Source organism: Danio aesculapii, chromosome 23 (assembly GCF_903798145.1).
Source record: "Danio aesculapii chromosome 23, fDanAes4.1, whole genome shotgun sequence".
Lineage (NCBI taxonomy): Eukaryota > Metazoa > Chordata > Actinopteri > Cypriniformes > Danionidae > Danio > Danio aesculapii.
This window is the reverse complement of record NC_079457.1, coordinates 8430582-8447396: the sequence shown is the minus strand read 5'-3', so window position 1 is coordinate 8447396 and position 16815 is coordinate 8430582. Positions and strand designations below refer to the sequence as shown.

General features: G+C 30.9%; 1 protein-coding gene across 1 annotated transcript in view; it reads left to right on the top strand.

Annotated features, from left to right (window-relative positions):
* mical1 (microtubule associated monooxygenase, calponin and LIM domain containing 1) overlaps positions 1-9266 on the top strand; it is a 127501-nt gene extending 118235 nt beyond the window's left edge. Inside the window, exons 20-24 of the mRNA XM_056449358.1 lie at positions 1007-1114; positions 2314-2407; positions 2871-2961; positions 6603-6676; positions 8073-9266. Of these exons, the coding sequence (XP_056305333.1) occupies positions 1007-1114; positions 2314-2407; positions 2871-2961; positions 6603-6676; positions 8073-8266 (561 nt within the window). The 3' untranslated portion in view covers positions 8267-9266. The remainder of the gene's footprint in view (positions 1-1006; positions 1115-2313; positions 2408-2870; positions 2962-6602; positions 6677-8072) is intronic.
* Positions 9267-16815: the final 7549 nt, after the last annotated feature.

Here is a 16815-nt window from a genome sequence, read left to right as displayed (position 1 = left end):
AAAGTGTACAGTGTATCCGGAAAGTATTCATAGCGCTTCACTTTTTCCACATTTTTTTATGTTACAGCCTGGATTAATGGATTAAATTCATTTATTTCCACAAAAATTCCCCATAATGACAATGTGAAAAAAGAGCTTTTAAATTGTTGCAGATTTATTAAAAATAAGAAAGCTGAAAAATCACATGTACATCAGTATTCACAGCTTTTGCTCAATACTTTGATGCACCTTTGGTAGCAATTACAGCCTCAAGTCTTTTTTAATATGATGCCACAATCTTGGCATACCTGTTTTTGGGAATTTTTGCTCATTCCTCTTTGCAGTACCTCTCAAGCTCTATCAGGTTGAATGGGAAGCGGTGGTGTACAGCTATTTTCAGATCTCCCTAGAGATGTTCAATAGGATTTAGATCTGGGCTCTGGCTAGGCCACTGTGTGAATGCATGTGTATGGGTGTTTTCCAGTACTGAGTTGCATCTGGAAGGGCACACGCTGTGTAAAACATATGCTGGATAAGTTGGCGGTTCATTCCGCTGTTATAACCCCTGATGAATAAAGAGACTAAGCGGAAGGAAAATGAATGAGTGAATATTGCTCAGTATTTAAATGAATAGTTACACTTTAACAAGGTCAGCTTGACATAAAGTGTAACCCATATTTTTTATTTAATAGTAGTAAATGGGTACTATTACTAATTATGTACTATTATTATAATTATTAGATCCTAGTAAGTAACAAGTAGATACTACTTATTACTGTATATGGTCATGCCCATTCGTAGGTACATATTTATTAGATATGAATGTCTAATAAATATAGAAATGCATGGAAAAAATAATAAAAAAAATAAGTACTACAATGATTTATTGGTGTCCAATGATTTGCCATGCAATTTTTCTTGTTCTGAAATAAGATAATAGGTCAGGATTAACTGCTAAATGCTATAATGCATATGTGTGTGTAAAAGCTAAAAGGTGTTGACTCTAAGTTTGTGTTTATGTGTTCAGGGAGCTGATTTTGAAATTTCGGAGTCAGAAAAACGCAACTTAAAGAGGATGAAAACTCTGGAGCGGAAAGCAAAAATGACTGAAATCCAGCGTTTCCACAAAGCTCAGGTGAGAAAGATCACATGCTCAAGTCTGCATGGTATAGATTGCTTACTAGCCGAATAATTTAGGGATAAAGTACATTCAGGAGGTTGTTATCGCAGAATAAAGCCAACCAGGCTTATCAGCAGCCGGACGCAAAACAGAGCACTGTTGTATAGGACTGAAGAGCTTTTTTTCTGTGGAAAAATGGTATTGTAAATCATGTGAATTGTGCAAAATGTGCAAATAATATGTGATGCTCAAACTGTAGCAAGGTGGCCTTGGTCAACCCATGATTAATTCATCCTCATAAACAGCATGGTTGGGATGAGGCTCCAAGGTGGCAGGCAGTCGGTCAGTTGTAGAGCAGGCGATTGGGCAGCTGAAATGCCGGTGGCGCTGCCTTGATAAGAGCAGAGGGGTGCTGCTATACCGCCATAACAAAGTGTTCCTCTAATACATCTGTGTCTCCCACAGACACGGATACTACTCCAGACAGTAAAGTGTCGCCCACAATTGAGGCAGCTCTCTCCTCAAAGGGTGTTAGCTCAGCATCCCCTGTTCCCCCACCTGTTTGGTCCGCACTTTGACGATGCGCCACTGTTCTTCCCTTAACCTGCACCTTTACATCTGATCATTTCTTTTTTTAATTCACTGCAATGTTCAGACTGCGTCAGCTAAACTCTCCCACTCTATTTTTTTTCTTTTGTTATTAATTCCGGAGAACAAACTTGCAAATAACACCGTGTTTCTCCGGTCTACCTCCAATAGGAGCACCTCAAATTCACATACTGTGAAGTTTCTCTTTTTGCTTGCTTTTGCCATTGCTTTTTTATTTGGTTTTGCCAAAGTGGAGTCATTACCATATTTATTAGGGGGAGGAGGCAGGGAGGAGTTTTGCGCTCGTGCGCTCAGTTTCACGTTAATTCGGATGTACAAAGAGAATATGCCTGGGATTCCACATACGCAGTGTTTCATACATCTGAATTTGCACATTTACAGCTTTGTTCGTATGCAATGTTTTAGTATGAATTCTTTGTACATGAGGCCCCTGCTCTGTATATACCCCATTTATATTTCATTTTTCACAACCTTATTGTAAACTCAGTTGTTCGCAATATAAGAAATCTCATCATGAATTTATATAAGAAGATGACAAAATGGAGTGTTGTGATTAAATCTGTTCTTCTCTGGTGGTGATGTCCTTGTTTGTGACGCCTCCACAGTCGATTCAGAGACGACTGGAAGAGATCGAAGTGACCTTTAAAGAGCTGGAGGAGAAAGGAGTGGAGCTGGAGCGAGCTCTGAGAGGAGAAACGGGTATGACAACTCATCCATCTGCAGACAAAAACACACACACAGTACACTAAAGGTGTCACTTCATCATATTAGACCGCGGTCAGACCCAGAGAAACCCAGAGAACTTTTTAACCCACATAACATTTGTACATCACAGACATGTCCATTAAATGTGTACAGCTTCAACTGGGTGATGACGTTATCAAAGATGCAATAAACATTTCCTTCATTCAAAATATTCAACAGATATTTAGTTTAACCGTAGAGTTTTTTAGTTCAACCATACAAAATGTTTGTAATGTTTTTCATTGTCTAAATGCTAAAAGGCTTCCTTTTTAACTTGCACGTGAATTTTTTCAGTACTGTTTTATAGTAAGTAGTAAGTATCCCAGGATGAAAAACTGTGTAAAATGTGTGAGGATGAGAAGCTCTTGCAGGCATTCTAACATTGTTTGTGTGTGTGTCTGTGTGTTTGTATTTTTAGGTACCGGTGACCCTGAAATCATTGATCAGTGGATTGAACTGGTCCAGGAGAAAAACAATCTGCTGTCAGAGGAGTCTGATCTCATGGTGGCGTAAGTCTGAATACTGTGACTTAACACAGCTCAATCTTTTTACTTGCACCTCTCAACTTTGAGATTAATGTACTGTAATGTAGTCTACTGTACAGAAAACTTGAAGGGCTCTATTTTAGTGATCTAGGTGCAAAGTCAAAAGCGCATAGTGCGCATGACCGAATCCAATTTTGCTATTTTAAGGACAGAAAAATACCCTCTGCGCCCTGGCGCATGGTCTAACAGGGTTGTGCTTATTCTTTTAATGAGTTATGGGTGTGTTTTGAGCATAACGTGTATTAAACCAATTAGAGTCTCACCTCTCATTCCTTTTAAGAATGAGTTGCGTCACGCCATGGCACATTTGCTATTTACATGACTTTGTAAAGGAAAACCGAATGCTTTACTAGCGAGAAAACAGTTAAACAGAGCATCTGCAGCATGAGGATAAAGAAGGAGCCTCCTCCATTTAGCCTCTCTTTCTCTTTACTCCTTTACTTTTCGTGGATAAGGAAACAATGTTGTACTCACTCCACTGAAGACATCCATTAGCTTACATATTTAATTTTGTTTCGTAAGCTCAAAGATTTGTTTCAAAACTATTTCTAAATTCAGTTCTAATTTCCATCAAACAAATAAATAAACAATAATAATCAAGTGTGCTCAAAAAAGTTATATCCTAATCTATGCCCCGTATGGTGATGCAGATGTCTCCAAAACCTGACAGGTGGACAAATCTAAACGTGTTTTTATTAAAACAAATATAAATAAGCAAATAATAAATAATACTACTACTAATAATAATAATAACATTATACAAATACAAATTGTCATGGATAAACTGAAAAAAGCCTGTAGAAGGCATGAAGGCAGTGGTTTTATATATTTATGTAGAAAATAATAACTTTTGTAACATTTTAATCCTTTAATGTTTTTTATTTGTAAAGATATTTGTGTATTGCTATACATCCTGTGTGTATTAAGTAATGTGTAGGCGTTTGGACCTGCATATGTGCATAACTAATGAAATCAGCGCTGGTCTTTAGACCAGGTTTTATCTGGTCAATGGCGCAGTCTGTTTCAGTTCTTCAAATTAGCAACGCACCAACAATGCGCCTCAACACATCTCCTTTTTACACCAGCATTTCAATTAAATTAAATTTGCTATTTAAACAACGTGGCACAAAACGTGAAAATAAAGGCTTGTGCTGGTCGGAAAATAGCAACAAATCACACCAAACACATCTTGCGCCTTATTGCACCGGGTGTATGATAGGGCCCAAAGTGTTTGTTTTGTTGCACTTTGAAGGGTTTGTAATGTTGTTTCTGCCTGTTAAAAGAATTTTCTGAAAAAAATACAGACAATGGTACATTGCATAAAGCATTATTATACAGTACTGGCTAGGTTTTTTTCTCCATTTAAAGGAATTTTACTCAATATAGATTTGACTCATTTAACAGTAAACTGTCCAACATTTTAAAAGAGGCACAAGTGAATAAATATTGTAATAAAAGTCATTATTGTAATAAAATAAAAGTCTTCAAAGTTGATTTTGGCTATTTACTATACATGGAATATAACATATTTAATAGATGTATATTTAATATATGTACATAAAAACTTGTAGTATTACATATTAGGCTCAGGTCGGATATTTTGTATATTTTGTATATTTTGTACAGAGTTTATTGAGATGTTTTTATTATTATTATTATTATTATTATTATTATTATTATTATTATTATTATTATTATTATTATTATTATTAATTGAGAAAAACACTGGATTGTTCAAAAGATGTTCAACTCTTTTACACCATCTAAATATTATCCATTGGACTTCTTCATATTATTTCAGATGTGCTTATCTGCTTGTAAGGTTGGTGACGTATGGAAGACGTCTCTGGGTCCAAGCCGCTGCTCATTTGAATTGAGCAAACATTTAACCAATTTTTAGTCATATCACACATTAAAGTGAATTTCATATCAAATCATGGTGTACACAACAGTCTCTGGACTTGCTGCTGCACAGACTGCATCACAGACACTCATTTATTTTTTTTATAAAAATTAATTACCTTCTAGCCATCAGATATTAGGCATGCATATATATATATATATATATATATATATATATATATATATATGTTGCGATCGTGATTTTCGAAAGTATTTGTAAACGTTAATTATTACCATTTGTTAAAGTGTGATTAATGCTTTCGCCTGGCGCTGCGTTGTGGACCTCCGTCGACTGCGCGCATACCTCACGAAACAGATGGGGCTTTTATACTTGATGCAATTGCCAATGAGATATTTTTTAAAACGACAGGGGGCGGTCAAAAGAAACCCACCGTAAAGTAAGATGGATAAACATAGAAGTTGTAAGTTTCCGGATTTATTCATATCTTTACTATCGTTCAAGATTTTTAAAATAATTATTTTTATTATTTTTATAAATTGTTTTAATGATTATAAAGATTTTTATAATCTTTCAAGATTTTTAAAATCAAACTTAGGTGCATCACTTGCTTTTGTTTATATATTGGACAGTTCTACCTATTAAAGTTTATTAAAATATTAATGACAACAGAACATGGGTTGCTCTACAAATTTTGTTTTTAATTATTGTTATTATGGCAAGAATAAAAGCAAAATAAAGTACACTTCCTAAAATATACTGAAGGTTATTTGTAGATTTAGGTTCAAATATTATTTTCCATTTATCAAAGAATTCGTTATTTCATTTTAGTTTTGTGAATATTAAATTGTTTTAAATTCAGATATATAATATATATTTAATATATACATCAGTGTAAAACCTATGAATGGTGGAAAAACATATTCTGGGTATTCACTGTCGCCATGGCTTCTCTTTTTGGTTTTAACAAACTTTTAACGTCTCATCTGAAAGACGGCGCCCACTAACAGTATAGTGTCCCCTTCACTACACTGGGGCATTAGGGCTCACACAGACTACAGGTTGAGCACCCCCTGCTGGCCTCACTAACACCACTTCCAACAGCAACCTAGTTTACTCATCTGGTCTCCCATCCAGGTACTGACCAAGCTCAGCCCTGCTTAGCTTCAGTAAGTAACCGGTCTTGGGCTGCTGGGTGATATGACTGTGGCTGTCTAATATAATCATACAGAATAATTACTTAAAGTACTAATAAACAGCCAATATGTTAATATTAGGGATGCTAATAATCAACTAGAACTGGTTTCTGTGCTAATGGGTTGACTTAATATTGTTTCACTTTAAGTGAATCTGCATCCCAGCTGCTTAACCTTGTAATTATGTGTTTTTATTGTACGTTTTAATTGTAAGTCAGCAGTAATTCAATTGCAATTGAGATGAAATTCAATGGCAGGTATTGTAGAAAAAACGTGGTTTATTTTTTCATGTGTTAAAGGAAAAGCTGAAGGCTCAATGAAGCAGCTTACGGTCTTGTTGCCACTGGCAACCTCTTTTCTGTCTGTCTTTGACGAGCTCTAATGCTGAAGATGAATGTTCCGAGTGGCCTCATTTATTTAAGCCGCCGCTTTGCATGTATTTAGCATATATTGGATGTGCGCGCAATTGGATGCTGTGTGTTAGAAACTAAATTACAGGCTTTGCTAACAGCAGTGGCGTAATGTGATTGTGGATGTGTGTTTCAAAGGTCTCGACAGCTGGAGCTGGAGGACAAACAGAGCATGCTGGAGATGGAGCTGCGCAGCTACATGGAAATGGATGGTGCGAATTAAACTACATTCACAGTAGAACACAATCAATCGAAAATGGTTCTCTACAGTAATTATAGAAGCACTGGGCTCTCTTTATATTAATTCTATATATTTATGTAAATATTCGTTGCAATAATCCTATAATGAGACATGAACTTGTTTTGAAAAGCTGTCATTTTATATATAGTATATATGTATATAAAGTATATAATATATATACATTAAAGTAATAAAGTAATATGTGTGTGTATATATATGTATATACATATTACTTTATTAATATATATACTACTATATATACACACACATATACATATGTATGTATGTGTGTATATATATATATACGCATATATATATATATATATATATATATATATATATATATATATATATATATATATATATATATATATATATATATATATATATATATAAATATATATATATATATATATTCACATATATATATTCACATATATACACATATATATATATATATATATATATATATATATATATATATATATATATATATATATATATATATGTATATGTGTATGTGTGTGAATATATATATACACACACACACACACATAAAAATATTATATGTAAAATTGTATAAGTACAGTTCATATTTAATTAGTAAAAATCATACATTCATAATTAATATATAATAAATAATAAGTAATATAAATAAAAATATTAAAAAATAATCATGCTAAAATATTATTGACAGAATTATTATTAATCATTAAATCTAACGAATTAAATTATGTAATTACATTAAATTATATAATTAAATGATTAATAAATAAATTGTGTGTATATAATATAATTATATTCTAATAATATATAAAAATATATGTAATATTGTGTAAGTGTGTACTGTGCATATTCAATTAGTATAACATAAATAAATTATTATATAATAAATAATTAAACAAAAATAATAATAATAATGATAAAATATTATTTTTTACAGAATTATTATTATTAATCATTCATTCCATTTTCTTTTCGGCTTAGTCCGTTTATTAATCTGGGGTCACCACAGCAGAATGAACCGCCAACTTATTCAGCATATGTTTTACACAGCGGGTGCCCTTCCAGCTGCAAACATCCATACACACTATGGACAATTTAGCCTACCCAATTCACCTGTGCCACATGTCTTTGGACTGTGGGGGAAACCGGAAGTAATATAAATAAATTAATAATAATTATAAAATATTATTTACAGAATTATTATTATTAATCATTTTGTGTAACCTTTACATATATTCTGTTAATTAATTTGGATTAGTTTAGATTGAATCACGAATAACAATAGTATTCCACCTGTCAGTTAATATGAAGTCCAAAAGCTTGATTGGATGTTTCTTGTGCTGCTGTTTTTGCGTGTGCAGATTCAGAGAAAAGCACTGAGCAGCAACAGCACGAGGCACAGGTCCTGCAGGAGATGCTGGACGTGGTGGACATGAGGGATTCACTGGTGGCCTTTCTGGAGGAGAAGAGGCTAAAGGAGGTCAATGATCAATGTAATTCAAGCCTGGATGCCAAAAGACGTTCAACCACAGCGTCCCAGGTGCACTGGGAGTAAAACAACCCACAAACACACACATCTACTGGCTTAAAACACACACCACAACACCTTAATGGAGTCGTTCATCTGACAGTTACAATTCTGGCATCATTTATACACTCTCATGTCATTCAAAACCCATATGAATTTCTGTCTTTTGTTATATTATAATAAAAACAAACAGCTAGATACTGGACTTTGAATTCTGAGTGAATAAAAAGTCAAAATTGTATGATGAGAACTTCAAAATTATAAAAAATTGCATCAGATAAACTCAGAATCTTGAAAATTTCTCATTTTCAACATCTCAAAAACACAGAATCAAGAAAAAAAAGAAAGTGAAAGACGTCAGAACTCTCAATTATAAGACCAGAATTGTGAGATCAGGAAAAAAGATAGAATTGCGATGTAAAAAGTCTGAATTGCAACATATATCAGGGATCACCAAACTTGTTCCTGGAGGGCCAGTGTCCTTCAGATTTTAGCTCCAACCCTAATCAAACACACCTGAACGAGCTAATTAAGGTCTTACGAGGTATACCTGAAACAGCCAGGTGTGTTGATGCAAGTTGGAGCTAAACCCTGCAGGGACACCGGCCCTTCAGAACCGAGGTTGGTGACCCCTGACATATAATATATAAAAAATAGATCTTAAGTCCTCAGAATTTCACGAAAGGTTTGTGTGATATCAGATATTCAATTGTAAATCAGAATCGAATCGAATTTGACATCTAAGAAGCTCTGAATCATGGGAAAAGAAATCAGACTTGCAGTTTTTCATTAGCTGGTAATTATAAGACCATAATTGTCGTTTGAAACATGTTTCGCAAAATAAAAAGTCTGAATTGTAAAAAAATATATAATAATTGAAAAAAGGTCATAATTGCAAGATATGAAATCCTAAAAATTGTCAATAAAATAACAAGATGTTAACTTGCAAACTTGTTATTATAATAAAACCCGTTTTTGAGTGAGAAATAGTCAAAATTGTATGATGATAACTAATTATTATTCAAAATTGCACCAGAAAAAGTTAAAGAATAAAAGAATAATAAAAAAGTTAGATTTGTAAAAAGATTTGTAAAATATTATATATATATATATATATATATATATATATATATATATATATATATATATATATATATATATATATATATATAAATAAATAGATCTTGAGTCCTCAGAAAAAGGTTGAATTTGCAAGATGTGTAAAATCCTGAGAAATGTCAGCTTGTAATTATAATAATACCAAACTGTTACCTAAATAAAAATATTAATTCTGAGGGAGAAAAGTCTAAACTTATAATCTTGAAAAATAAATCAAAATCGTTTGATGAAAACATAAATCTAAAGTTAGGTATGAAATTAAAACTTCGAATTGTGATGTAAAAAGTCTGAATAGCTAAATATTGTTAAAAAATGTATCTTAAGTCCTCGGAAATAAGGTTAAAATTGCAAGATTTGTAAAATCCTAATAAATCTCAACTTAAAATGAACTTTCATATGCAATACTTCAAAACTTCTGACATAAATAATAAAATCTCGGTTTGAACACCTTGCTTCTGTTTTGTCAAGTGAAAGATAGAAAATCAAAACTGTTTGTATGATCATGAGGGTGAATTAATGCTATCAGAATATATGTGTATGTTAATGCTGGTCAACGATTAATCGCATCCAAAATACGATACAAAAAAGAAAGTGTACTGTGTATATTTATTATGTATATTTAAACACACATGCAAGATTATTTGTATTTAGGTATAAAATATATATAATTATATGTTACAAAGTTATATAGCTATAAAACAAAATAGAATTGTATAGTTTATGGATGTGTGTGTATTACATTTACTTAACAAATATATACAAAATACACACATATATTTTGTCAAAACACCTTTTTTATTTGATTAATTGTGATTAATATTTGCCCGTGTTTATATATATATATATATATATATATATACACACACACACATACACACATATTTGTTGAACTGTCTCTTTAATTATTCATGCATATTATAATCAACCACAATGACTTGCAGACACACATTGCACAACTCCATGCAGAGACTCAGCTCTTGAAAACCAAAGCGTTCAACACATCTGTGCACACATGTTTATATGGCAGACGCTACAGTCTCGCTCCGAACACGAATGTGCTTTCAAATGGAGACTCTGAAGCCTGGAAAATGTTTGGATCTTCACAGCCGTCCCAGCCTTCACTGCCCGGATTATGGCCTTTCACTAGACCAATGGCATAAAAAACCCTCACCGACCGCAGGATCTGCTGGGGCAGACGTTTGCGCACATCTGTGCCGTTTATATATTGCATCTCGCACTTTTATAAGAGTCCATGGAGGTCACGGATGTTGAGAATATCACAGTTATGGAAGCTTATGTCTGTCAGTCTGACAAGTTTTTGCTTAAAATTCTGAGTTTACATTTTACAATTATGATTTTATTTTGATTTTGTGATGTAAAAATTTGGGAAAAAATCTGAAATAGATGTGAAAATCTTGAAAGAAGTAACATTTCTGACATCTTAGAAACTCAGAATCATTGCAAAGAAGAAATTAGACTTACAGTTCTTATTAGCTGCTAATTATAAGACTGTAATTGTCGTACGAAAAAATGTTTCGCAATGTGAAAAAGTCTACATTGCAAACTGTTTTGAGACAAATATGAGATGAGATGTCCCTGAAAATAATAGGTAAAATTGCAAGAAATGAAATCCTGAAAAAAATGTCAAGAAATAGCAAGATGTTAACTTGCAAACTTCTTATTATAATAAAAACAAACTGCTGGATACTGAAGTTTTAAGTTTCTGAGTGAAAAAAATAAATAGTCAAAATTATATGTAATTAATAAATCTAAATTGCACCAAATAAACTTAGAATCATTAAAAAAGTTAGAAAATTGCATCAGATAAACTCAGAAGTCTGAAAATTGCTTATTTCCGACATCTCAAAAACAAGGAGTCAATTGTAAAATGGAGAAATTGTAAGATGTCAGAACTCTATTATAAGACCAGAACTATGAGATGTAAATAAAAATAAGTAAAAGTTGTCACATGTAAACTTACAATTTGGAAAATAAATCAAAATCAATAAAGATGTACATTTATAATCTGGAATTATTGTAAAAAAAATTGTAAAAAAAAAAAAAAAGTAAACATTTGATCTGGAAAATAAATCAAAATTAATAAAGATGTAAACTTTTAAGCTGAAAAATTTGTCAAATTTGTAAGATGTGAACTTAAAATCTGGTAAATAAATCAAAATGAACAAAGATGTAAACTTATAATCTGGAAAATAAGTCAAAATTGTAAGATTTAAACTTGGAATCTTGAAAACAAGTCAAGATTATAAGATGCAAACATATAATTTTGAAAATAAATCAAGATTATAAGATGTAAACATATAATTTTGAAAATAAATCAAGATTGTAAGATGTTAACATATAATTTTGAAAATAAATCAAGATTATAAGATGTAAACATATAATTTTGAAAATAAATCAAGATTATAAGATGTAAACATATAATTTTGAAAATAAATCAAGATTATAAGATGTAAACATATAATTTTGAAAATAAATCAAGATTGTAAGATGTAAACATATAATTTTGAAAATAAATCAAGATTGTAAGATGTAAACATATAATTTTGAAAGTAAGTCAAGATTATAAGATGTAAACTCAGAATCCTGAAAAAAGTCATGCCTGTTAGATCAATTATAACTGAATACACAATCTTGAGGTCTTAAAATAATTGATCTTTTTTTTTTTTTTTTGAAAAGAAGGAAAAAAGCTTCCATACAAACATATAAACGGTATTTACACATTTATGAAGTTGTACTTAACAGAAACGGCCAATATCACGTCTTAATCAGCACTTGCATTGTATTATTATCAATATATTCCAGCTCGGCGACATTAAGAGATTTCAGTATCGCTATGGGCTTTCGTGCAATGTGTTTCCTCATTGTAGAAGTGGATGTGTATTTTCTTACTCTTAATACTTCTAACTATAACGCACATCTTTTTATTCCGATTATTATTGATTGTTTTGATTGTCTTTTCTGCATGGTCATTGTTTTGACTCTCAGGGTTTCATCCGCCTGCTCCGTTTTATAATGCGTTATCATTATTTGAAACAATTTATATGAAGTATATATATATGAGTTCATTTATTTAGTTGGTAATTTTCCATGTGTTTGCTAAGGTGGTTTTCCTTTTTGGGGCATTTTAGAATAATTAGTGGCATTAACTCTCATCGGAGAGGACATTTGTGCTAGTGTTTTGGGAACTGTTGTGTATTCTGCTGTTTGCTTTTTTCTCCCTGATTGTATTTCTTTTCTTCAAACATATTCACACACACACACACACACACACACACAGCAGTGGTTTCTTTTCTATGGGGACGCTAATTCACTCAATATGCTAATAAAACATCCAGCACTTTATGTTTTGCTTCTCAGTTGGGTTTTTGCTGTGAAAACGGCCTTGAATGCTTGATTTACATTAGAAACAGATTTGATGTTAAGTCTGCACGGTATTGGAGAAAAATAATGAATATTGAACGAATAACGTATTTTTTTTCGAGTTATATATGTATTTTTCGCGTTATGGGACCTTGATGTCTCATCAGTTGTCTTTTGATGTAGATTATATATAAATAGTAATACCTTGACTTCTAGTTGATCATTCGGTATCAGTGGCTTATATGAAAGGCAAAGGCCCCTATTACGCTTATTTTACCAAAATAAAATATGATAATGCCTTGATTTTTTAAATTTACTTTTATTATTATTTAATGAGAACAGTAAGGTTGACTTTGCTTAGACAAAAGTCTTGTCACTTAACAGAAATAATGTCCAGTATAGAATATAAAGTGATGGTGCAGTGGAAACATAATGAACATTGTGTCTGACTCCATCATGAGCTTGGAGGACTGCATCCATACATCTCTGCAATGACTCAAATCACTTATTAATAAAGTCATCTGGAATGGCAAAGAAAGCGTTCTTGCAGGACTCCAAGAGTTCATCAAGATCCTTTAGATTAATCTTCAATGCGTCCTCCTTCATCTCACCCCAGACATGCTCAATAATGTTCATGTCTGGTGGCTGGGCTGGCCAATCTTGGAGCACCTTGACCTTCTTTGCTTTCAGGAACTTTGACCTGGAGGCTGAAGTATGAGAAGAAACGCTATCCTGCTGAAGAATTTGCCCTCTCCTGTGGTTTGTAATGTAATGGGCAGCACAAATGTCTTGATACCTCAGGCTGTTGATGTTATCATCCACTCAGCAGATCTCTCGCACGTCCCCATACTGAATGTAACCCCAAACCATGATTTTTCCTTCACCAAACTTGATTGATTTCTGTGAGAATCTTGGGTCCATGCAGGTTCCGATAGGTCTTCTGCAGTATTTGTGATGATTGGGATGCAGTTCAGCAGATGATTCATCAGAGAAATCTACCTTCTGCTACTTTTCCAAATGATCTTGAAGTGAACTAGAAGTCAAGGTATTATTTGTTGCTCTTACAACTGGGATCAACAACAAGACTTTTGTCAGGTAGTGTGTACATTCAAAATCTCTATTGTTATATAACGTGAATATTAATATATTTTGTTTTTCAGCATGTCATTTTTCAATATAAATACAATTTCACTAGATGATTAAAAGGAAGCTCTATTTGGAAAAAACTGACCATTTTAGACTGATTATGATAATTATACAGGGCAATGCATCAGCATAATATATAATAAACAAATCTATAAGCATAGATGAATACAAGTGAGTAAAGATGGAAAATAAATAAACAGTGTTTTTTGAGCAGTCAGAGTATTCAAACGTATTCGGAGTAATCGGTGTTTGAAGTAATCAAATGTAAATAATTCCTATTATTTTAAATGGAAATAATGCTTTGTATTTTTTCATGGTACAAAGTAATTCAGTATAAATAATAATTTTTTAAAGCTAAAAACATAATAATTTCTCTTGAAATGGTTCAGCCCTACACTCAAAAAATGACTTTTCCTGTTTGTTAAAACTACTCATTTAAAATGAGCTGAAACAACTCAAATCCTGAGGGTTTTTTGGGACAACTTGATTGGTTTATGTTCAGTCTACTTCGATTTGTAAACATTTAAGTTAACTAATTTAAGTTATGGATTTGTGTTGGGACAACATGTATAACCCAACATTTTTTGCATTGTAATTGACATTAGGTTATTCTGCAGGCTATTTTTAGTAGTAAGTAAAAGAGAATACGCTTATTCTTAAAAATAAATTGTGTTTCAGCTTTAGTGAGCATAATATAAGCAGCTACATTTATTACATGACCTTGAGGCATGTGTAGAATAGTTTAGTATGTTATACCCACTACTATGCTATGATATAAGATGATGCATGTCATGATTTTGCGAAGTACGGTGCGATCCTGGATTAACATCTACCTGTATGTTGATACTGGAACATCATTTTTGTTGGAAAAAGTAATCCATACCTATTTCCCACCACTAAACCCAACCATAACTGTAAATTATTTCCAAAATCAGAGGGGAATAATAGTTGAATAACAATCATGTAGAAGTGCATAAACATAGCTGTAAGCCTACACTTAACATAAACTGTAAACAGAACCCTTAATTTTGATTGGCTGTTTTCAATGTTGTTCCAGGATCAACATAGATGTTACTCCACGAACATGTGAAATCAGGTTGGCGTAGGTTGATAAACTGCGTATTTGATGTATGATATACTGCATAGTATGAATAGGATCTTAGTGTGTTATTTGCAAACATACGCAACCATTTTTCTGTCATACCATGTCTTTTTTGCTTTTTTTTTTTTGTTTGTTTTGGGGCTGTCAAAAGGGTTATCCCACCACTAGAGGGCGTCCTAGATCAATTTTAAAAGGAGATCAATGAGAATCAAGGTTTGATTTTGCTTTTGTTTTTTATTGTTGGTTAATTATGCGATGCAATATATTGTACTATTTCTTTTTTCACGTCAGTATGAGTGGTGATCACTAATTGTCCTTTTAAATTAGTAAATATTTACAAATGCATGGTTAATTATCTCCGTTATATTTACTTAGTTTTTACCTTATTTTATAAAAGTTTTTTTTTTATAAATTCACAGTTTTATGGTTTAATGTGTTAACTATTCCACCCTTTTCTCCATATTTTTTATTTATATTCTATTACTTATTTTATTACTTATTACTAGGGCCAGACAGAATCTGCAGAACTTTTTTTTCCATTTCTGCTCAAAATTTTGTAAAAAAATCTGCAAATTCATGTGGAAAGATTTTTGGCAGTATCATAACTAAAAACTTAATATATTAAATAAAAAATAATACCTTTTTAACCTTTATTTAATGTTTACAATACAAATCCAAGAAAGCAAGTCTCTCATATAATATATCTTCTAAAAGACAGAACATATTGCTTTCCAAACTGTACTGTAAATATATATCATACATACTGTAAATAAATAAATCATATAAACATTTTATATTAGTTATTAACATTAGTGAAATTTATTTAAAAACTGAATAAATATAAATTTACTCTCATTTACACAAGTAAATAAATAGATTCAACAATTTGCTAAAAATCTGCGGATTTCTGCGCATGCAGATTCTGTGAGGGCCTACTTATTACTTATATTTTGAAGTATATGTATTTATTTGTGTGTGTGTGTGTGTGTGTTTTTTTAATTTATAATTATTGATTTATATTTTATTAGCTTTTTTACATTTTGATAGTTCATATTTTAATAAAAATTTAGTTTATGAAATTTTTATTAAATTTTCATTTCATTTTAATTTATATTTTATTTCAAGTTCGAATTTATTAAATAATTTATTATTATTATTATTTATTACAAAATTATTATATAATAACAATATTTAAATGTATTTAATTTCGATTTTATATACAAATTATTATTTTTTTTTTTTAATATTTTATTTCAAATTCGAATTTATTAAATAATTTATTATTATTATTTATTACAAAATTATTATATAATAACAATATTTAAATGTATATCATTTAGATTTTACATAAAAAATAAATAAATAAAAATAATAATAATAATAATAATTTGTTTTACATTTTATTTCAAATTCGAATTTATTAAATAATTTATTATTATTATTATTTATTACAAAATTATTATATAATAACAATATTTAAATGTATTTCATTTAGATTTTATATACAAATGATTATATATATATTTTTTTTTTTACATTTTATTTCAAATTCGAATTTATTAAATATTTTTTATTATTATTATTTATTACAAAATTATTATATAATAACAATATTTAAATGTATTTCATTTAGATTTTATATACAAATTATTATTATTATTATTATTATTATTATTATTATTATTATTATTATTATTATTATTATTATTATTATTATTTGTCTTATTTTCTATTATTACATATCCCAATTTTTTCAACACATTTTTTTCCTGAACCATTTAGCAAATGACACTGTTGTATATAATCTTTACATTTTTGAATTATGCTT